The 23,102-nt window shown below is 44.8% G+C and overlaps 1 protein-coding gene across 5 annotated transcripts in view; it reads left to right on the forward strand.

Moving 5' to 3' along the window:
- The window catches only part of SYTL3 (synaptotagmin like 3), a 99,377-nt gene that overhangs the window by 2,943 nt on the left and 73,332 nt on the right, over nucleotides 1-23,102 (forward strand). For 2 of the 5 annotated variants that reach the window (XM_039252098.1, XM_039252100.1), the window contains exons 3-5: nucleotides 13,218-13,496; nucleotides 15,012-15,643; nucleotides 18,283-18,501. In XM_039252098.1, coding sequence (XP_039108029.1) covers nucleotides 15,534-15,643; nucleotides 18,283-18,501 — 329 coding nt within the window. In that variant the 5' untranslated portion in view covers nucleotides 13,218-13,496; nucleotides 15,012-15,533. Of the gene's footprint in view, nucleotides 1-4,063; nucleotides 4,188-13,217; nucleotides 13,497-15,011; nucleotides 15,644-18,282; nucleotides 18,502-23,102 lie in introns of those variants that run through there. The other 3 variants (XM_039252099.1, XM_039252101.1, XM_039252102.1) reach the window with 3 other exon arrangements.

The following is a 23,102-nucleotide window of genomic DNA, read 5'->3' on the forward strand; positions in this document are numbered from 1 at the left end:
CAGCTGGGAAGCACGAGCAAATGGGACTGAAATTCCTCTGTACCTGGAAATGGCTGCTGCTCCGGGCCCCTTGGGTCCTTCCTCCCCTGATCCTGGCTACCTCCACCCCATCCTCGAGACCCCATACCCAAGATCTAATAACTAAATGATAACTTGGGGCACGGCAGGGGCCCCCAGGGGGCATTTCTCCGACTGGATGATTTTTATGCGACAGTGGTTCTTAAATAGTTGATCAGTTCTGCGTGTATGGAAAATTACACTGTATCCGTCAGCCCGGGCTAAGTTAGCTGCAGAAGCAAATGACCCTAGACTCTTGGTGGTTGATAACAACAAAGATGTACTTGTCACCCACACTACGTGACCATCAGAGGTCTGCTATGGCTCTGTCCCCTGTCTTCTCCACACTGGGACCAGACTGATGGAGCAGCCTGGTGCCAGAATCCTTGAGGGGAGGGGAAGGGACAGGGAACAGTGGCCCCGTGTGCTGGCTAGGAAGGTGCTGCTCACGGGAGGCAGGGGTCACCTCCGCACACGTTTCATCATCTGGAGCAAGACTCGTGACGAGCCTGACTTTACAGGCAGGGATGCTTACAGAAGAAGAGGGCTAAAACCCACCACATGGAGACTTCAGAAGGTGTGCCTTGGTGATTTATCACGTTCGCCCTCTTTGCCTCGCTCCCGCTCACTCACCAACCCTGGCACTCTCCCCTTCTACTGCTCCTCTGGTCTAAGCCCCAGGCCAGCCCTGTCACCTCGCTTTAGTTTTAGATGTGATCGAACCGATACTGCTCAATTTCCACTCCCATCTTTTTGTTGTTGTTGTTGTTTAAGATTTTATTTTTAAGTAATCTCTATACCCAATGTGGAGGTCGAACTCACAACCGCAAGATCAAGAGTTGCCCGCTCCACCCACCGAGCCAGCCAGGTGCCCCTAACACCCACTTTGCCTACGCTTCCCTGCTGTCTGCTGCAGCCCAAGGCCTTAGGCCCGTGGTCTCCCGACTGCTTACATTTTGCCCCCCTTGCAGAAGCAATTTTTAAGCTTGTATCCCAAAGTTATGTTTATTCCCATGGTGATATAGTCAATGATGGATCCATTCATTAAACGTTCATCACGTTTAAGTTTTAGCTTTAAAAAAAAAATAAATATAAATAGAAGCTCTAGCATTTTCTTACTACATCCTGCTGTTCTGGTCTGAAGTGTCCCTCCTCAAATTCATATTGTTGAAGCCCTAATCCCCAGGACCTCAGAATGTGACATTCTGTACTTGGAAATAAGGAATATTTGGAGATGGGGTCCTTAAATAAGGAGTCAAGTTGTCATAATCCAATATGACTGCATCCTTATAACAAGAAGAGATTAGGGGCACCTGGGTGGCTCAGTCAGTTGAGGGTCCAACTTTGGCTCAGATCACAGTCTTACGGTTTGTGAGTTCAAGACCGACTGTCAGATGTCAGTGCAGAGCCTGCTTTGGATCCTCTGTCTCCCTGTCTCTGTGCCCCTCCCCAGTTTAAGTGCTCTCTCTCACTCTCTCTCAAAAATAAATAAAATATTTTAAAGAAAAGAAGAAATTAGGACAGAGGCACAGAGAGATCTTGTGAAGACACAGAGGCAACACAGCTAACTACAGGCCAAGGACAGAGGGTTCCAGAAAAAAACCAGTCCTATCAGCATTTTGATCTTGAGCTTCTAGACTCCAGAATTAAGAGAAGATGAAATTTTGTTGTTTAAGCCACACAGCCTATGGTATTTGTTACAGCACCCTCAGCTAAGTAATACACCTACTTCAGAAATAAGTATCATAGGGTACCCTCATTCCAAAAACATTTTCTTCCAAATATTCCTAAATGGATTCACTTAGTATCTTATGCCACAATTAGTAAAACTACTCTTAAATAGATAACAGTTATTATTTACGAAAATCTTCTTAGACCCCAGTCTCTATGGCAGGGCCTAATATAACAAATACATAATAAATATCTGTGAATGAATGGAATGAACTGTAAAGCTAAGAGGGAACCCTGTGGCCTTCACCAGGAAATGGCTCTGGAAGGCCAGATGGTTTGCTCAAGGTCAGTCTGATCTGTCTGTCTCACCCCAGAGCTTGCCTTCTTAATTCACTCTTGCCTCTTGTCATAACCCACTACCCTTCACAGACAATTCCTACCCACCCGCTCACCCCCCGCTCATCACCTGACGGAATGCACCGTCTCAGGTCATCATCCTCAGGCCACAGAAGAATAAGATTTCACAACTGGGGAGCCAGAGGGATGATCAAAGTGAACCTCATTTACAGTTGAGGAAACCGAGGCCTAGTAGCGTTCAGAGAGGTCTAGTGACTCCCAAGGCCACACAGTGCACTTTATTCTCGGGGATCATCTGACTTCTCAATTAGAGTTCACACTATTTCACCCTCAAAGGTGAGTCAAGAGCCCACTAAGGGAATAGAAAAACAAGTCCACAGAGTGGGAGAAGATATATGTAATATAAATACCTGACAAAGGACCCATATCCTGAGTATATATATATATAACTTCTATAAATCAAGAACAGAAAGACAGATAACCCATTAGTAAAATAGGCAAAAGACTTGAGCAGGCCCTACACAAAATAGCTATATGACCAATAAACCAATGAAATATGTTTAAATTGCTCAGCTACCTTAAATATCAGGGGAATGAAAATCAAAACCAGAATGTGATGCCAACACACTCTGACCAGCATGGATAAAATAAGAAAGGCAAATAAAAAATGTTGGGGGAACTTGTTTCTGATAGGAGTGTAAATTAGTATAACGGCTTTGCAAGACCAGAAGCAGCTACTAGTGTGAATGTATGCTAACAATTCCATGTCTAGCCACATAGCCAACAGGAACACGGACAAGGATTCACCCAGAAACTATACCAGAACTTCCTAACAGCACTATTCAGACTAGCCTAAACAATGAATAGCGCAAATGCCCCTCAATAGTACTATAGATAAGATTGTTATGTATTCATATGACATAATGCCACAGCGAGAATGAATAAACTATAATTACATGCAGAGCCACTTAAGAGCATAGAGTTGAACAAAAATCAAAATGGCGGCACTAATGCTTCAACGAAGCTTGATTTTAAAGTAATGTCTTTTCCTCTCTTCTGCAAACCTCACCTCCTGCCCTCCTAGCCTTTTGTTTCAGAAACCCAGCACCACCCTGAAAATATGACAAATGATGTTGGTAGCGAGTACACAATTCCTGTGGAAACCGGCTGGATCCTGCATTTCCCTTTAACCTCCCCCCCACCCAATCCCTTCCTCCAGGTGGCCGTGTAGGTTTTTTGAAGCCTTCAGCCTGCAGCAGCCTCCTGGGCCCACAAAGCACTAAAGCTATTGTTCCTCTCCATCCCAAACTCTGTCTTGGCATTATGTTTTGGCTCCAAAGCATGGAGGTTGGTTTTCTATGACACCCCTAATAGTACAGTTGAATCTCAAGATGGTAAACAAAAGAAGCCAGACACAGAAGAGTTAATATTATATATGTCCATGTACACAAAGTGCCAAAACAGGAAAGCGACTCTGGTGTCAGAGATCAGGAAAATAGTTACCTTTGGGGGAAAGGTAGTAACTGGAAGTGTGGACAAAGGGGCTTCCAAGGTGCCTGTGCCATTGTAGTTTATTTCTTGATAGGGGTGTGTTCCTCCCACTTGGGATTTGTATCATATTTGTATGGGACACATCAGTGAAATCCACCCCCCACGCACCAGCCCCCACCAAAGCTTATGCCAGTCTTGTTATTCTTGAGTTAGCAACCGTTCTTCACAACGTAACCAGTCATTTACACTTGAGATCAGTGTGAAATCCCTTGCAAATGTGAAAACATTCTAGTATTTGAAGCCTTTAGTCTGTCTTGGGGTTTCCTTGGTAGGGGTGAACGTTTCAGGAACGTCAGCTTGCTCTGTCCTCCAGCTGAAGGTGTTGGCCTGCAAGGGCCCCTGGGTGTGGCTTTGGGTGGCTTCACTCCCGGGGTCCTGGGTGATGTGGGGGTAACCACAGAAGCTGTCTGGGTGGCCCCAAGGGTGCCCCGCTTCAGCACTGGCCCGACAGGAAGGAAAGAGAAATGCGTCAGTTGTTCCAATGTGAAGAAAAATTGACTTCCTTCTCTCCAGAACAGTCCCCCGTCTCTTCTCTTGAAGTGGATGCCAAGGTAGGTGAATCTCCATGTCCAGCCATGAGGGGAGGTTGTGCTGAGAGCGAGGTAGGTAGAGAGTACAACGATTGTAACTTTTCCTCAGTTAATGACACTAAGAAGGTGGGAGACAAAAACACTGATAAATTAGAGGGTGATTTCTAATATTATTGACTAGCATACACTTAAAAGTTGTAGGGCAATAATGATTTACATGGAATGGAGGAAATACTTGAGAGTTATTTAGAAACCAAGCCAAACCAAAAAAGTCTATCTCAAAGTTATATGGTGTGAATTTTCTTTAAGGTGGTGTTTGTTTCAATTGTATTTATATTGTTTTTGTACTGTGTTTATTGCAAATGTTGGATTTCTTCTGTGGCTTGTAAATTTGTGTACATACAGTTTATTACCACCTTGCTGTGGATCTACTTCACAGATTCAGATTGTTACTATCACCCATAGTGTCTAGTTTGGAGATAGAACATAAATATGCTTTTAAAATTAAAAAAGAAAGTCAGTTAGCTGGGGTCTATTTTAAACTTCTTTTGGTTAAGCCGCCTTAACCTCCAAACGCATTTCTTGGCAAGAGGCAGACATGTGCATTAGATATTAAGGATCTGCTATGAAATTAGACTCGGTGAAAGAAAAAGATTATTCAGCCAAGACAGTGGGAGATTCTAACTTCTTAACTTTTCTGTCTAAATAAAGCATAAAGCTTTGAAGTTAAACAGACCCAAATTGGAGTGTGATTTTAGGTAACTTACTTAATCGCTCTAAGCCTCACCCTCCTCATCGGTGAAATGGGTGTACTTCATAGTGTTGTAATGAAGATAGAGATGAGGTATGCAGAGTCCTTGTCAGACTGGCACAGAGTAACTGCTCAATAAATAGTTGCTTTTGGTGTAACAAAAAGTATAACTACAATTATGAGTAGTGTCTGTAACAAGGTAATAATATTCTCATTTCTTTACTCTTCCAAGAGAAGAGGTCAAGTTTAAGCCATGGAAGTCGCAGATTTCTATCTCAGTAATTAACTTTGATTCTAAAACTAACATTTATCAACTGCTTATTATATGCTTACCACTGTGATCCCAACTTTTGGGGTTTTTTGGTGGCAAGATATCTACCTAAATGAGGAAGAACGGATAAAATCAGCAGTGAGCTGCAGTGACCTTTCAGGACAAAGAGCTCATTTCCCTTTCTCCCATGTCAAGTAGGCTTTGGGTCTTCTAGATTCAAGCCCATGTACTTGCAAATTCATATATTAAGAACTTGAAGTTTATACAACTTGTGGAGACTTTTTTAAGTGAGCAAATATGACAGCAGGTAGGGGGCCCTGGACGGGGCCACGCGCGTGAGGGACGCCAAAGCGTGAGCCTCACCAGCTTCCCGGAAAATGCACGTCTGGCTAAGTGACAAGAGAGGCAGAGAATCTGTAGACACACATCTCCACTCCCACGTCAGCCTTGCTGATGGACACGCATGCATGTCACCTTACCTTTGTGAAAATGAACCGGCCCCGTTTGAGTTGGAACCGCAGAGGCAAGAGCTGTTCTTCACCTGTCTCCTGCCTTACGTGGAACAATGTTCTTTGTGGCTGTGACATACACGAGCAAAAAGGGACGACATTTCGGGTGAGGTTTCGGGGACAGCGTCACCACGCTGCTGTGGCTGTGTTCTCAGACTGCAGCCTTTCCAGGAAACAGCTGTGGTAGAAGCTGAGCAGCGGAGGGTGAGGCCCCCCGAAATGACTCGCCGTGGCAGGGCTGTGGCTTTCAGGCTTTGAGAACATTCTGTAGTTTCTCTCGAACATCCCAGCAGCGGTGACCATCTGCTCACGTGTACGCACGCCCCTGCAGTTTGCCACATTTCCACTGTCCCTGTCCCCTGTATCGTGGTCAGGTGGGGGAGCTTTCCTGCCTGTGATCTGATGACCAGCAGCTCAGAGATGACAGCTGACTGGGAGAGAGAACAGGGGACACCTGCCTGCAAGCAAAGATCGTCCCCTTTCCTCATTCTTCTGCCTCAGTTCTCTGATTCTCGGGCTTCCCCCTTGTCAGGTCTGAAAGCCAGGCCAGCCTTGCTGTGAGGCTGGGGAAGGAAAGCAGGCAGCATTTCAGAACACCATTGACTCTTTGGTCTCCCCCTCCCCTCCCGCCCCCCGGCAAGGCTGTCCCACATGTTTGGCCCACACGGTTCCCCCCCTTCCCCAGCCATCTCCGCTTCCTCCCTAAGGAGAATCCCGCCTTCCTCCTTCACTGTAGATTGTTGCGGTTTATTTCATTTTTTTAACTCAAGGACCATTTCCAGAATTCCATTTTGTTTTTGTTTTATTTGTAAAATTTTATGTAAATCCAAGCTAGTTAACATATAGCGTAATTAATAATACTTTCAGGAGTAGAATTTAGTGATTCCGCACTTATATAGAACACACAGTGCTCATCCCAACTCCTTAATGCCCATCACCCATTTAGCCCCTCCTTCCCACCCAATACCCACCCCCCAAGCAACCCTCAGTTTGTTCCCTGTATTTAAGAGTCTCTCTCATGTGGTGCCTGGGTGGTTCAGTCGGTTAGAATCCAACTATGGCTCAGGTCATGATCTCCTTGCATTGGGCTAGTTGCTGTCAGTGCAGAGCCCATTTTGGATCCTCTGTCCCCTTCTCTCTTGGCTCCCTCCCCCATTCTCTCTCTCACTCTTTCTCTTAAAAAAAAAAAAAAAAAAAAAAAGAGTCTCTTGGGGCGCCTGGGTGGCTTAGTCAGTTGAGCGTCCGACTTTCGCTTAGGTCATGATCTCGCGGTTCGTGGGTTCGAGCCCCGCGTCGGGCTCTGTGCTGACTGCCAGCTCAGAGCCTGGAGCCTATTTCAGAGTCTGTGACTCCCTCTCTCTCTGACCCTCCCCTGCTCACGCTGTGTCTCTCTCTCTCTCCTAGAAATAAATAAAACATTAAAAAAAAAAAGAGTCTCTTATAGTGTGCCTCCCTGTCTATTTTTATCTTATTTTTTCCTTCCCTTCCCCTATGTTCTCCTGTTTTATTTCTCCAATTCCACACGTGAGTGCAATCATATATTTATCTTTCTTTGATTATTTCACTTAGCAGAATACACTCTAGTTCCATCCATGTTATTGCACATGGCAAGATTTCATTCTTTTTGATCACCAAGTAATATTCCATTGTAAATATATACCACATTTTCTTTATTCATTCATCAGTCAATGAATATTTGGGTTCTTTCCATAATTTGGCTATTGTTGATTCATTCTTGTGATTTTACACTCATCCCACCATGTTATAATTTGTTTGCTTCCAAGTCCATATTCTGGCTGGAATGTGAACTTCTTGGATGCAGGAATTGGGTCTTCCTTATTGTACATCCTTAATAGCTGGCATGTGCTTGGCACACAGAAGTCCTAGTGACCCATGTTGCTGAACCCGTGCCCTAAACACCATAACCCAGTCCTGTCTGGAGGCCAGAGTTGTGCCCGGATGCAGCCTGACCGGATACAGACAAAATGGAAATACATGGATTGAAGCACCATGCTGCGTCTAGGAGGGGACACCCCAGTCCCCTGCTGCCTTTGTCCCTATCAATCCCTGAGAAGTGGTTTCTTTTCCTACTTCGGGTGCTTCCTGTATGAGGGACGAATTGCGTGGAGGAATGTTTGGGACTTGCTGGCTTCGTTCCAGCCATTGCTCTAGATCTCCACCTGGATTTATTTCATCGCCAAACCAACCCTGTGAATCAACCCTGTGAAAGGGACAGCTTTCTCTAGGTCACAGAGGAGGCAGAGAAGGAAGGGGAGTCTCTCAGAGATTAAGCAACTGGCCCAAGAGCATGTGGGTGTGCCCTGGATTTGGATTTGATCCCAGATCGTCCGCTGCCCCCACCGATGTGGAAATGGGACAGTTTGGTGTAGAGTGCTTCTCTAAGCGGCTGTGGAGATTTTTCCTTCAAAATGGTGCTGTGGTATTGGTTTTATGCCTTACCTATTGCATATAATCAGACAGTTGAGGGAGTGCTGTAAAGCCAAGGTGGACACCCTTGCAAAATTATAAACGTGCAATGGGAAAAGGAGGTTGGGGCATCCTGTGAGTGAGACCGGAGCCCACCTTCTTTGCTTGGGACAAAATAAATGCAATTTAAGAATCTGTCAGGTGAGTGAGACAGTAATGAAAAAGGAGCATCTCAGAAAAATGGATCTGGGAGATTTCACCTCTCTGGCTGCAGGGCTGCGAATTTCTGCACGCCATCATTAAAATGCTTTTTAGTATGCTTCTCAAATTCTGAAATGACTCCAATTCTCCTGTGCTTTTCCGACTTCTGAAGGCTGAAGCTTTCAGAATCGGGAGCTTGCTCACCTGACTGTTTTTACTTCCTACTCAACTTGAATTCGTGCTTCCTGCTTTGCAAGCAAACCCACATGACACAATGTTCCCTGGGTTTCTCAACACACGCCAGATATTAAGGACCTGCTTGCCGGGTGGTGAGGGGTCACTAAAACTCAATGTCACCACTAGAAAGGATTCTTGACTACAAGCCAGAATGAAGTCAGTGTCCCCATAGAGAAATACATGAAGTGGAAAGGTTTTATAATGAAGGAGTGATTCATTTTAATTGTAAATAAGGAGAATCAGGTAGCAATTAAGCTGGACCTTGAAAGATTAAAACTCACGATGGTGATACTGTTACTACCAACAATAATTACAGCTAACATTTATCAATTGCTTAGTATATACCTGCCACTGTGATCTAAGTACTGATATGTATCAACACAGTTAAGCCCCACAACTACTCTGTGAAGTAGGCACGGTAGTTCTCTGTACAGGCAAGGAAGTTAAATCCCAGTGAGTTATGTAACTTGCCCAGCATTTCAGCAGTTAGTAAGGGGCAGAGCTGAGCTACTCACCCACACAGTCAGGCTCCAGACCTGCTTTCCTGACTGTTCCCTCACTGCCTCTGAGTAAATTAGATTTTGGTCAACAGAGGGAAGAGCAGGAGCCAAAGCACGGAAAAGGAAGAGTGAGTGCATGATGGGCTCAAGAGAATAGTCTCGAATGAGTCCACCATGCGAGCTTTGGACACTTATTGGGAGTGGGGATGCAGAAGTAGGAAGACACTGGGGGTGGTCAGGAAGGCCATGTTTGTGCTTCAGAATTTGTTTCTAGGCCACGGAGAAGCTGGGCTCCCGTGCTGGAGGAAAAATGTCACATTCCCACCTCAGTGTTGGTAAATACACTGTCCCCACCTGAGGGACGCCCTCTCTGTGCCTGAGACAAGCTCCTCCTCTTCTCCCAGGCTCGGTGGGTCTCCCCTTTGTCATGAAGGCACCTTGTGAGGGTTACAGATGTTACTCTCCTACCTTATTCTATAATCCTAGACAGTAATACGTAGCACAGTGAGAGGACCATGCAAACTGGTTTTGATAGATTTCATGTAATTCTTTTATTATCTCCATGTTCTGCTCCAAAACATCGCATCAATCAAAACATCCACGAGAGAAGTAGGTTTGTTTTATTCATGTTTCAAAGACTATGAAACATATTCCGGCATGGTTTCTACTACAGGTGACTAGAAATGGAATCTGTAAAGGTGTACCTGACCCCACTAATGCCAGGAGGTGGTTGGAATTCTTTCTGACTTTCTTGGTGTTTACCACGGTCCTGTGCTCCATCCTGACTTCCATCGGCCATCCTAGAAACCTCTGGTCACTAGGAAGTTCACTAAAAAATGACAACAAACAACTTTAAAAATTGAAAATAAATTGTCACCATGGGTCTGGGGACACTTTGTCTTGCATAAATAGACCATGAGCCAAGAACAGTTTTAGTGAATCATTGTGGAGTGATTTGCAAAATGGATCACACAGTTGAATCTCCAAGTTAGCAGTTGATACAAAACTTCTAAGAATTCAAATGCCAGCCAACCTGGGATAAAGTGCAGAAAGAGCCCCAGAACTTCTATTTAAGAGGATGGAAACAAATGCAGCTGAAATAATTCAAATAATTTGCATCTGAAAGAAGACCTCTGCGCTGTCAATTATAACCGAGAAATCAGACCTGACATTGCATATGCAAATTCACAAACTAAAGTCCCCAAACCAAAAACACAAAACAACCACCAGCAGCCAATTCTGTATTTCCCTCACCCATTCTCCTACAAACCTAATAATGTGTCACAATATGAACAAGAGAATTATACAATTTAATTTGTTTCTTTAAAATATGTTTTTTTATAGTTTATTTTTGAGACAGAGAGAAACAGAGCATGAGTGGGGGAGGGGCAGAGAGAGAGGGAGACACAGAATCTGAAACAGGCTCCAGGCTCTGAGCCGTCAGCACAGAACCTGACACGGGGCTCGAACCCATGAATTGTGAGATAGTGACCTGAGCCAGAGTTGGACGCTTAACTGACTGAGCCACCTAGGTGCCGATACAATTTAATTTGTAAACGACCTTAGGAATTATTGGATCTTCTAATTCAGTGGTTCTTAAAACTATGAAATTCAATGCTGTAATTCACCTTTTAATGTCCAGAAATACAATCCATGCATAGTATAACCTACCTATACACTACTACTACTACTACTACTACTACTACTACTACTACATCATTATCATAAGAAAAGGAGAAATAAAGGAACCTTCTAAATTATAAATTATATATTTAATAATTATAGTATGTACTCATATGTGTAAACTATATTAGAAGACCTAATGAAGTTGTCAGATGTTTGTTTAAAGAGTCATGTTGAATTTGACATTTACAAGTGTAGATTGTTACCCATGCATGGCAAGAGTGATTCAGGTACTAAAAGCCACGTTGCCCTTAATGATGCAACTCTCTGAAATGATAAGCAATTCTTGTGAAAGTTTTAAATGAAACACAGTACAGTTTTCCTTCAATTTACACAACAGTTGCATTCTGGAAAACTCAGAATACATTAAAATCATGCAAAATATACATTATGTTTAGATCAGAGTTAAATTTTATCAGCTAACTAATTTTTTCCTAATGGAATGATCTGGTAAGATAGTCAACATTTGCGTGGGAATGGAAGACAGTTCTTTGTCACTCTGCCAACCAGAAGCACCCCACAAATTTCAAGATGTAAAGGTTGTACCACCCCCACTGAAAATCTTGAAGGAGTCCCAGGAAGCGAGCATGAAGCAGCCATGGCTCAAACCTGTTGCATGGACTGTCCAAGCCACCAGGCCAGGAAGGACATTAGAAGGACACGGGAAACCAAAGAGAAAACGTCTTCCTCCGTTTCTGTTAGTCTCGATGTGACTGGGGCGCCCGGGTGGCGTAGTTGGTTAAGCGTCCGACTTTCGCTTAGGTCATGATCTCACGGTTCGTGGGTTCGAGCCCCGCGTCGGGCTCTGTGCTGACTGCCAGTTCAGAGCCTGGAGCCTGTTTCAGGGTCTGTGACTCCCTCTCTCTCTGATCCTCCCCTGCTCATGCTGTATCTCTCTCTCTCTCTCTCTCTCTCTCTCTCTCTCTCCTCTCCTAGAAATAAATAAAACATTTAAAAAAAAAAAGAAAAAAAACTCGATGTGACTGATTCTGGGGTGATGCCCTACGAACAGTACCAGTTTATGACTCTGGAATGATGCTCTCTGCAGTACTGAGGCCATCATTTCAAAAGTCACCCCTTGTTTAGACAGGCTCTGGAGACAGATCCTTCAGGTCAAAGAAAAAAGTACATTTCCATCTACCAATAGAAGGCTTTCCTCATAGCAAATATTAACCAAGTGCTCGCATGACCGAAGGCTTACAAAGATGTCCTTCTTGTGTTCTTTTGGTATAATTGTCAGAATGATATACTCCACCCTGATTTTTTAAGAGATTTTATTTTTAAGTAATCTCTATGCCCCATGTGGGGCTTGAACTCACAATCCCAAGATCAGGCATCAAATGCTCTACGCCAGGCGCCCTTATATGACCCTGATTTTTCTTTTGTTTTGTTTCTTTGGTTTTGCCTTGGCTGTAAGAAGGTGAGAAATACATCCATGCTCAAGGACAATGACTGTTTCACTGCAGGTTCCTGGTAGAATGATCTCTTTCCACTCTGACTGCTGATATTTCTCTGACTTTATCTTAATTATTCTCTGTGCTTTTACTGTAAGTAGCATCATATTTTTGTTAGACAGGGGATAGGGTATAGGTCACCAGTCATTCAAGCCATGTGCTCTAAGCACTTGAACAGTGTTGGCACTTGGAAAGTGCTCAGTATTTGCTGAATGGATGGATGATGGATCCTAGAAACAAACTGAATTTCACTTTTCTATAGCCAGGTGTGAATGGCCACTGAGAGAAGGATTAGCTCTCTCTCATCTATGAAAAGGGCACTTCCCACTGCAGCCCACAGCCCTGGATTTGATAGAGGATGAGGAGTGTTTTTAATTGATAATTGTATTCCTATATATCTGTAAAACCCAGCCATCTGCATGGGTGACAATTTGCGTGTTCCAGAATTCTCCCAGTGAGCTCATTGGCTGCGTCATTTCCAGCCTAGCACTGCAAGACCAGAGCCAGAGGGTGGAGCACAAAAACCACCTGAGAAGAAAGCTCAGTGCACACAAATCATGTGTTTTGAGCCAAGTGCAAAAGTGTTCATTAAAAAGACATGAGGGGCATCTGGGTGGCTCTGTCAGTTACGCATCTGACTCTTAATTTTGTCTCAGGTTATGATCTCACAGTTGGTGAGTTCGAGCCCCACATTGGGCTCTGCATTGACAGCGCAAAGTCTGCTTGGGATTCTCTCTCTCTCTGCTCATTCCCCCCACCAAAATAAATAAAATTTTTAAAATTTTTAAATAAAAATAAATAAATAAATAAATAAAAATTAAAGACTTGAGAATCAGACCACAAGCATAATTCTTGGTCCAGTGGTATGGTTCATGATTAGAAATAAGAAAGAAAGAAGGACCAAGGGGCAAGTTTAGAAGAAGTAGGCTCATAATGTTGGTCACTTATATGGCCACTTTGTGCCTCACCAATTGTCACTTGATTATACTTTATTCCATATTACTTTCCTCTTTTCCAGAGACTCAGATCCTTGGGGAACTAAGATCTACAATTTCCATCTGTGCATCTGGAAACTGGGGACCAAGAAGAATCGAGGCTTCACCCCAGTCATACAGTGATTACCAGTCAGGCTTGGCCAGAGCCCAGAGTCCTTGTTGATTTGTCTTTTTCCCACCGTCTAGATATGAAGCCTTTTGACAGCAGGTTCTGGCGAGAACTTGACTAAAGTCTAGAGGCCGAGTGTGTGCCTATGCAGAGCACCACCTCTCCCTATTTGTCACGCAACCTGTGCATTTGGGTGAGTGATGTATTTTGACTTTGTCTCATGGTAGAGAAACTGACAAATCTAGAATCCCTTAAGCCCCAAGTCCTTAGCCTATAGGGACATGAACTTGGATGGAAAAAAGATTCCATCTTTATTTATTTACCTCTAACTACAATGTAGCATTTCCTTCCATCGTGAATACAGGCATCAAACCACAGGAGAACTAGCAGGACCTGGTGATGGTCACCGACAGAAATCACAGACATTTTCGTACTACAGTGCATGTTACAGATATCTCAAAATATGATTTATAATCATCACTACTTTGAAATTACAGTAGTTGTTGGAACTCATTACTTCATGTATCAATGGACATATATATTACTATTTTATAACATTTCAATATAATCAATTCCCTTTGTAATTCAATGTATTTTATTTTATGCATTTAAGGACACAGGCTTCCCTATACTACCAAAGATTAAGAAAAAAAGTGTAAGAATCTCTGCTTAAAGAAAATGATCCCTTAGGGCTTTATTAACCTCTTATTCAGTGATTTGTTATAAATCATAAATTAATATAATGTGAGTTTCTGTTGAAGCCCAACAAAAGGAGTCTAGGTTCTAAAGCAATGAAAGGAAGTCTTGTTACTAAGGAAATCATGTAGATTTGATAACAAAATGGCATTACAGAAGGTATATTGATTTAATCTACACTTTCTGCATTTCACTGATACGCATCTAGCCAGCATTTTATCAATTCAATGGCATCTTCTTGGCTGGGGGGAGGAAAAATTTGAAGGTCATGTGAGCTCAGTGTCACCCATGGGGAAAAAAAGGCAGGGAGAATGTATGCAGAACTTTTCAATCAGCATTAAACAGAAACGAGATCCCATACATAAGGTAGTCCATGAAAACCATTAAAAAACATAAATAATTAATATATCGAGGTTGTGATGATGTCCCATCACACCTCCCCAACTGACTAAAAGGGGTGTGTTTTTTTTTGAGTTTTGAAGTTAATTGTAAAAATAATAGCTAAGCCTTGAGCACATTGTTCTTCTATCATATTGTCAGTTACAATGAGGTACATTAATCATGGACCTTTATGTCTCTAATTATGGAGATACTGGATTCATATTAGAACAATTCAAGTTCAGGGGCACCTGAGTGGCTCAGTTGGTTGAACATCCAACTTGGGCTCGGATCATGATCTTAGAGTTCGTGGGTTCAAGCCCCACATCAGGCTTTCTGCTGTTCAGCACAGGGCCCGCTTTGGATCCTCTCTCCCCTCACCACACTCCCCCTCCCCCACTCTCTCTCTCAAAACAGATACATAAACTTACCAAAAAAAAGAACAATTCAAGTTTTTGAAGTTTGTGGCTTTGAGAAACATGAGAAGGCCAATTTAATAAATTTAAATTCTTACATTATCACCATGGCAGAAAGTGCAAAGGTCTGTGTGGAACACTTAGTGTTTCTGAGGCAACACTGCAGGCGTGCACAAGCCAGGGAAATGATGCCATTTTTGTTGCTGTCTTTTCTACAGGTATTGACCTGGCTGGGCTTTTCATGACCATTCTGGCTGACCTGAGAGCACTGGAGGGGAAAGTTATCTTCTAAACGTCCTTGATACTCCTCTTACCGCCTTTCGTAAGTTCCCTCCGACTGAGGCTCGCTTCTGCTCTACAGAAATTATCTGCTGAGAGCCATGCCTGATTTATAACAATCTCTGGCAAAACCCCAGAAAAAACGATAACACTTTTGTCTTAGACGGACATCAGAGGCGGCAGCGGCACCCAGTGGGGAGGGTCCCCTGGTGGCATGAGCCTCTGGGAGCCGTGAGTCCAGCTGAGGGACAGCGTCTTGGGGCTTGCTTCTCCCCAAGGAGTGTGACGCAGTTAAAAAGGAAAAAAAAAAGAGCCACAAGCCAATGAGTTGCCAATGATATAGGAGAGGAAGTGCTTTCAAGCCGCCGAGTTGCTCCTGGATGCTCTGAGCTCACCCACCCGCAGCCAGGGTGCTGGGTCATAGAGTGACACTCCACGCGGGTCCGCGCACGACAGAAGGAATGGCCCAGGAAGTCAGTCTGAATTCCCTCCAGGACCTGGAACGCGATGTCATCCTCCAGGTGCTGTACCGAGACCAGGCGATTCAAAACGTCGAGGAGGAAAGGATCCGGTATGCTGTCGCCCACGCGTGGCACTTCCCTGCGCGCTGCCTGATGCCACCTGGCTTTGCTGCTGGCTCGCTGCTGCCTGCTGACCGCCCCCCTCCAGCGTCCCAGTGAGGGGTGGGGGCCAGGTGGCCCTGCCCTGGGACTGAGCTTCCCTAAGGGAAGACGGAGGTTGCTTTTGTCATTCACTTAAACTAACACCTTTCTTTCTGTGATGAGTGTGTTGTGGGCTGCTTGTCGCTTTGCTACTTTGTAGGAATAAATCAAAAGCAGATTTTCAGCTTGTAATATACCTGTCAAGGGAAAGACCTCCAGAAAAGGGCTGCTTCCATTGTGGGCAGATCGGGTGCGATCCGTCCCTGTCTTTTTCTGTGGGTGCTTTTGCCAACAAGTTGGCTTTGAGGGGAGGGGAGTGTAAAATACGAACCTGCTCGGCCTGTTCCCCTGACTGATCTGCCAATAGGAAGTTTCTTTCCTTGTCTGTCTAGAAGCTGCCCTGGCTGGTTGGTAGTAGTTAACACTTTCCAAAGCAGCGCCAGACCTCATCAAAACTGCTGACCATTAGCAGTCAAGATCCACCTTTAGAAATGGTGACACCTTGTTTATCAATGTTTATAAAGGATGTGAAGTCTAGAAAATAAGTACATGGAATAGGCTTTTTTAAAAAATTTCTTTTAAGTTTATTTTTGAAAGTCAGAGAGACAGCGCGAGCAGGGGAGGGTCAGCACAGAGCCTGACGCGGGGCTCCAACCCATGAACTGTGACATTACGACCTGAGCTGAAGTCGGACGCTTAGCTGACTGAGCCACCCAGGCGCCCCTGGAATAGGCTTTTAAATTTTGTTTTGTTTTTAAACATTTTGTAATGTTTATTTAGTCTTGGAAAGACAGAGCTTGAGTTGGGGAGGAGCAGAGAGAGAGGGAGACACAGAATCCAAAGCAGGCTCCGGGCTCTGAGCTGCCAGCACAGAGCCCAATTGGGGGCTTGAGCCCACGAACTGGGAGATCATGACGTGAGCTGAAGTCGGACACTTAACCAACTGAGCCATCCAGGCGCTCTGGATTTAAACATTTTTTAAACTTTATTTATTTATTTTGAGAGACAGAGAGAGAGCACACATGCACAAGCAGGGAGGGTCAGAGAGAGACAGACAGACAGAGAAAGAGAGAGAATCCCAAGCAGGCTCTGTGCTGTCAGCTCAGAGCCCGATGTGGGGCTCAGTCTCATGAACCATGAGATCATGACCTGAGCCAAAATCAAGAGCTGGACGCTCAACTTACTGAGCCACCCAAGGGCCTCATACTTTGTTTTGTTTTCAATGGCAGAACTCTTTCAGAGTCTGCCAAGAAAAATGCACATAGAAAGCAAAACTTTGGGCAAACAAATGCTTGAGGAATGAGAGAAATTTGCTGATTACCTGGAAGGTACAATGTTCTTTTTCTGTCCTCCTTGGTTATCCCAAAGCTCTCTAAATGTGCTTATATTTTCTTCCACTAAAAAATTGAATACACTGAACAAAATGGAATTGCCTTTGATGATTAGAGGCCTTTCAGTGATTAAGAAACGTCATTTTGAGTATCAACAAAGTAACATGGACACCGTGGAAACGAAGCTTTGTTCCAAAGGGTACTGATTGCAGGGAAGATCCTGCAAGTTGAATGTCAGCTATTTCTCTGGGACTGGCTTCTCTCTTCTAAAAGTAGGTAGCAGAGACTTTTTCTTTTTCTTTTTTAAAATGTTTTAATGTTTATTCATTTTTGAGAGACAAAGAGAGACAGAGCATGAGTAGGGGAGGGGCAGAGAGAGGGAGACACAGAATCTGAAACAGGCTGTATGCTCTGAGCTGTCAACACAGAGCCCAATGTGGGGCTTGAACTCACAAGCCGTGAGATCATGACCTGAGCCAAAGCTAGACGCTTAACCGACTGAGCCGCCCAGGTGCCCCCCAAGAGACATTTTCATAAAAGAGTATTCTGGTTAAAGACACCTCTTTGGAGTCCAATGTAGGATTCCTTTGCACTTGGGCTATTGTCTAGGGGAAATAGGGACTGGAAATGAACTGACCAGCCATAAAAAAAACAAAAACAAAAACAAAAAACCCAGTAGCAAAAGCATAGCACCAGTTAAATAATTGTATTGGTGGATAACTTATGACAATATCCGGGGCGTATGTTCTAACTTTATAGTTCTTTCTATGCCTTCAATATTAAAATTGATGCCATGCTCTGTGTTTGTGTGTGTGTGCGTGTTTTGTTTTGTTTTGCTTTCTTCTCTCACTGTCCTTGCTAACCATCATGATGCCCTTTGGGCATGGAGGGATGAGTCTAGAACAAAATGAGTGGCTGACTCATCTGTGCCAGGAATTTTTTACACTTTGCCATTTGGTCTTCTCCGCATCCCTGGGAGATAAGCTTTTGCTCGTCTCTGTTTCACAGCTGAGAAAATCTCTGAGCCTCTCTTTGGAAGGTTAAGTGAGACCCCTGGCTCGCCGGGCCATGTTGTTTCCTGGGAGCACTGGAAGCCAAAGCGCCTTCTTCTTCTCTTGCCGTGAGTGGCAGTGTTACGGCTCTTGCCGTGTAGGAGTATGTCTAGCGTCTGTCCTTCCATTCAGTCCTATCTCCTCATTTGACCCTTTGGGCCGCAGGAAACTGAAGACGCACCTGCAGCATCTCAGGTGGAAAGGAGCAAAGAGCGTGAGCCAGGAGTACAAAGAGAAGTCTTGTGCCCGCTGCCGGCGCCCGCTGGGGCTTCTGCTGAACCGGGGAGCCGTGTGCAAAGGCTGCAGCTACCGTGTGTGCTCCGAGTGCCGGGTATTCCTGAGGAGGACCCACGCCTGGAAGTGCACCGTGTGCTTTGAGGACAGGTGAGCTTGCCCGCACACTCGCTTCCTCCCTTGGACTCAGCCCTGGAGAAGGTCCCAGACAAACTGCCGACAGACAGAGCAGTGGCTCCTCAAATTCAGTTGGTAAATGTTCCTAGAGTGCTTAATACGAAGCTACCTTTCTAGACTTGAAAGTTATAGTAATTTAAAAATTAAATTTTTTTATATAAAAAGGATTTTCTTAAAAAAATTTGCAAACATTTGTTTGTAATAGCCAAGGATGGGCTAACCCAGGAGTTAAGATTCACTTGGATTTTGTAACTAGGTGCCTAAGTTGTCTTAGAGCTTAGTTTATCTCTTTCAGAGAAAGCAAAGTAAGTTTTAATGTAGGGAAAATTAGAGTGATCCTGTGTAGCATTATTTATTTGTTTATTTGAAAGAGAGAGAGAGGGGTACCTGGGTGGCTCAGTTGGTTAAGTGTCTAACTTCAGCTCAGGTCATGATCTCATGGTTCATGGGTTCAAGCCCCGCATCAGGCTCTGTGCTGACAGTGAGGAACCTGCTTGGGATTCTCTCTCTCTCCCTCTCTTTCTGCTCCTCCCCTTTTCGTACTTTCTCTCTGAGATCACGACCTGAGCCAAAATCAAGAGTTGGATGCTTAACTGACTGAACCACCCAGGTGCCCAGAGAGAGAGAGAGAGAGAGAGAGAGAGAGACAGAGAGAGAAAGCATTTTAAGCAGGCTCAGTGCTCAGCATGGAGCCCTAGGCGAGACTCAATCCCATGACCCTGGGATCATGACCTGAGCCAAAAGCAAGAGTTGGACTCTCAACCAACTGAGCTACACACACGCCTCAGGTAATTTTTTAAAAAATATCTTATTGAGGTACAATTGACATATAACAAACATTATGTTGATTTCAGGTGTACAACATAATGATTCCATATCTGTATGCATTACAAAGCGATCGCCACGGTAAATCTTACTACCACCCTCCCTATCTCTACTTCAGTTCTGCAAGATAACCTTGCTGGGTAGAGTATTCTTGGTTGGAAGTTGTTTTCCTCTCAGCACTTCCTTTCCTACAGACTCCTGGCCCCTTGCACGCCCCATTGATTTTCTAAGCCAGACCTTTTGGGGGATGTATCTCCCTGGGGTAGGTCCCACGGGTTGGGGTTCCTGGCATGGGGCACAGACCCCTCACTCCTCTAGGGTAAGCTCTGTATTTGTAAGACCCCTCCCTGTTGGGGATCTCTGTGCCGGGGTGAGGTTTTGGTCGAGACCGCATCTCCCTCTTTCCGACCCACCTCAGTGTGATCGTCTTCTCCTTCGTGGTGGAGGAGCAGCTGAGCAGGCTTTCAGGGCTTCCTCACAGGGAGCTGTTTCCTGTGAAGCTGCAGTTTTGGGATGTCAGTGGGCGGAGGCGTGTTCAGGGTCCTCCCACATCACCATGTTCCCACGTGGCTCTAAATAAGGCCTTTTGGAAGGAGGCAAGCCGACTTATATTGGATCCTCGAAATAAAGAAATGAGTATGTTTCCATTAGTGATAGAGGAATTGTGAGGTCTTTAAACATCTTTAACATAGAATTGGTATTTTCAACCACCCATTTCGAAAATGATAAAGAGGGTGTTTGGCTTGGGCTCCCGCTTTTCAAAGCAAGCACGGGGGGGTGCCTGGGTGGGTTAGTCGGTTAAGCGTCCGACTTTCCGACTTTCGCTTAGGTCATGATCTCGCGATTTGTGGGTTCGAGCCCCGCGTCGGGCTCTGTGCTGACTGCCAGCTCGGAGCCTGGAGCCTGTTTCAGTCTGTGACTCCCTCTCTCTCTGACCCTCCCCTGCTCACGCTGTCTCTCTCTCCTAGAAATAAAAAAATAAAAAAAAAAAAAAAAGCAAGCACGGGCTGGTTATTGATTCCTCGAAAATGCAAGAGGCGGTGTTTCTGTGTGTTGGGGTCAGCGTGCATGAGGACATTGTGGAACGGAGAGGAAGGGAGAACCGATTGTCTGGTGTGAATCTAGGAGAATAATCAGAGACTTTGAGACTTGAAAACAACTCCTAAATGTTACTGCAGATGTGTGAGCGCCCTGGACAGAGATCATGAGAGGCACTTAGGCAGCGTGCACGCGGTGGCTGGGTTTCTCTCCCCCTAACCTGGGAGGCTTGTTTTTATTGGGCCCCTGCCACTAATTGCCTCAAATCTCCTGTCCCTATGCAAGGCTTCATTTCAATCCCTCCTCCAAAGAGAAGTGAAGTTGTTCAACCAGCTTTCTTTGCTCCTTTATTTCTGCGGCAGCGAGCCAAGTCACAGACTCCAAGCAGAGCCAAGTCCGCACGTTCTGTGTGTCTCCTTGGTTTATTGAGGCCGATGTTCTTCAGGTGTTTTCCTTCCTGTTGTTATGCTCCCTGCTGAGCCCTGCGGGCCTTTCTTACCTTGAGAAGGAAAGACAGAGATTTGTTGTCAGTTGGCCACAGTGTTCACGTCGGCCTGGGCCCTTGAGAGAGTACAAAACAGTTCCAAAGATGTCTAGAAAGGTCTTAAGATTTTCTTCCCTCAATAAACCGTATGTATTTGAAGTCTAATGGTAAACACTGCCTGCTAAGGGATTAAATTCAGCACTTTTTTTTGTCTTCTAATAGTTAAGCTATGAATTAAAAATCAAAACAGAAGGACAGCGTGAGGCAATCCCCCGGGAAGCTGGTGCTGTTGAAATCTCTCCACCCGAGAGGACGTTCTGTCCTGGCTCTTGTGACCCGGCCCTCTACGGACACAAAGTGTGATTTCTAAAACCCCAGCATCCTTATTTTGAAATAAGGTTGCTTTTCAAAATACCTAAGATAATTGCATTACTAGGAGTCCTTTGCCTCAGGAAATTGTACTGGTGGGGGAGGAACGAAATAACTCATAACAACGCACGCTTTCCCCTTTTCCTGTCTTTGCAGCCCTATGTCCTGTCTCTGGTTTTGTCCACCCGGTACTGCTATCCTGTTTTAGGGCCAAAACAGAGCCTGGTAAAACTTTAGAGCATTTGACGGTCATAACTGGGCTGTGGGTCCTGGACGGGGGTTTGAGCCCGGTGTTTGCCTCTCCCTGTGTCCGTCTTCAGCTTGAGACTCAGTCCTTGGGAAGAAGGGGACCCATCATGGAACCAGGAGGGAAGGAGGGTTTTTTTTTTTTAATTTTTTTAATGTTTTATTTATTTCTGAGAGAGAGAGAGAGAGAGAGCGTGAGCAAGGGAGGGTCAGAGAGAGAGGGAGACACAGAATCTGAAACAGGCTTCAGGCTCTGAGCTAGCTGTCAGCACAGAGCCTGACGTGGGGCTCGAACCCACGAACTATGAGATCATGACCTGAGCTGAAGTCGGACGCTCAACCAACTGAGCCCCCCAGGCACCCCGGGAAGGAGGTTTTTTTTAAATCAAGTAAGAAGATACAGTAGGATAGCAGTTTAAAAAAAGTAAAATGAGTGGCACCTGCGTGGCTCAGTTGGTTAAGTGTCTGACTTGGACTCAGGTCATGATCTCATGGTTTGAGTTCGAGCCCTGGGTCGGGTTCTGTGCTGAGCCTGGAGTCTGCTTTAGATACTGTATCTTCCTCGCTCTCCTCCCTGCCCCCCAAAATAAATGAACATATAAATAAATAAATAAATAAATAAATAAATAAATCCTACAGATTGCTGCAATTGGAGCAAATGGAATGTGCCTTGGGGTTCTGTGGAGGTTCCAGGAGACCTTTGAGGTTTCTGCTACAGGCAGGTTTTCTCTTCGAGAGCTGCTAAAGGTCACAAGGAGCTCAGAGGATGGAGGGCTGAGCTGTTCGAGGTGACTTTCAGAGCTTCTGTGATTGGAGTATTTCTGGAAGAGGGTCAGCAAGAAAGAGCAAGACAGGCGTCACTGGGGAGAAAGGACAGTGTGGGAATGAGCGTTTAGCATCTTTTTACACTACGTGTTTCATTTAAACCTTAAAACAGTCTTATGGGACAGCTTCGACTATTTTCCTAATCTTACAGGTGAAGAAACAGAGAATAAGAGACATAAGAAAGTTAGCCTAAGGCCAAGGAGTCAGACTTGAATCCTGCTCTCCTGAGTCCCATCCTTCCTAGATCTCTGCACTGTCCTACTTGCGGGGAGAAAAGCCACTCAGAAGACTTTGAGTCCTGGGGGTGCCTGGGTGGCTCAGTCAGTTAAGCATCCAACTGCTGATTTCGGCTCAGGTCATGATCTCACAGTTTGTGGGATCAAGCCCTGTGTTAGCACAGAGCTTGCTTGGGATTCTCTCTCTCTCTCTGCTCTTCCCCCACCTCTCTCTCTTTCTCTGTCTCTCAAAATAAAATAAACATTAAAAAGAGAGACTTTGAGGGCACCTGGGTGGCTCAGTCAGTTAAGCATGTGACTTTGGCTCGGGTCATGATCTCACCATCCGTGAGTTCAAGCCCCACTTTGGGCTCTGTGCTGACAGAGCCTGGAGCCTGCTTCAGATTCTGTGTCTCCCTCTCTCTCTGACCCTACCCTGCTCATGCCTCTCTCTCTCACTCTCTCTTTCTCTCTCTCAAGTAAATAGGCATTAAAAAAAAGAGAGAGAAGACCTTGGATATTGGACCATAGGAAATGGGATATGAACATAGGTGCTTTGCCAAAAGAAAGCC

This window comes from Hyaena hyaena, unplaced genomic scaffold, assembly GCF_003009895.1.
Source record: "Hyaena hyaena isolate Hyena2069 unplaced genomic scaffold, ASM300989v1 scaffold_405, whole genome shotgun sequence".
Lineage (NCBI taxonomy): Eukaryota > Metazoa > Chordata > Mammalia > Carnivora > Hyaenidae > Hyaena > Hyaena hyaena.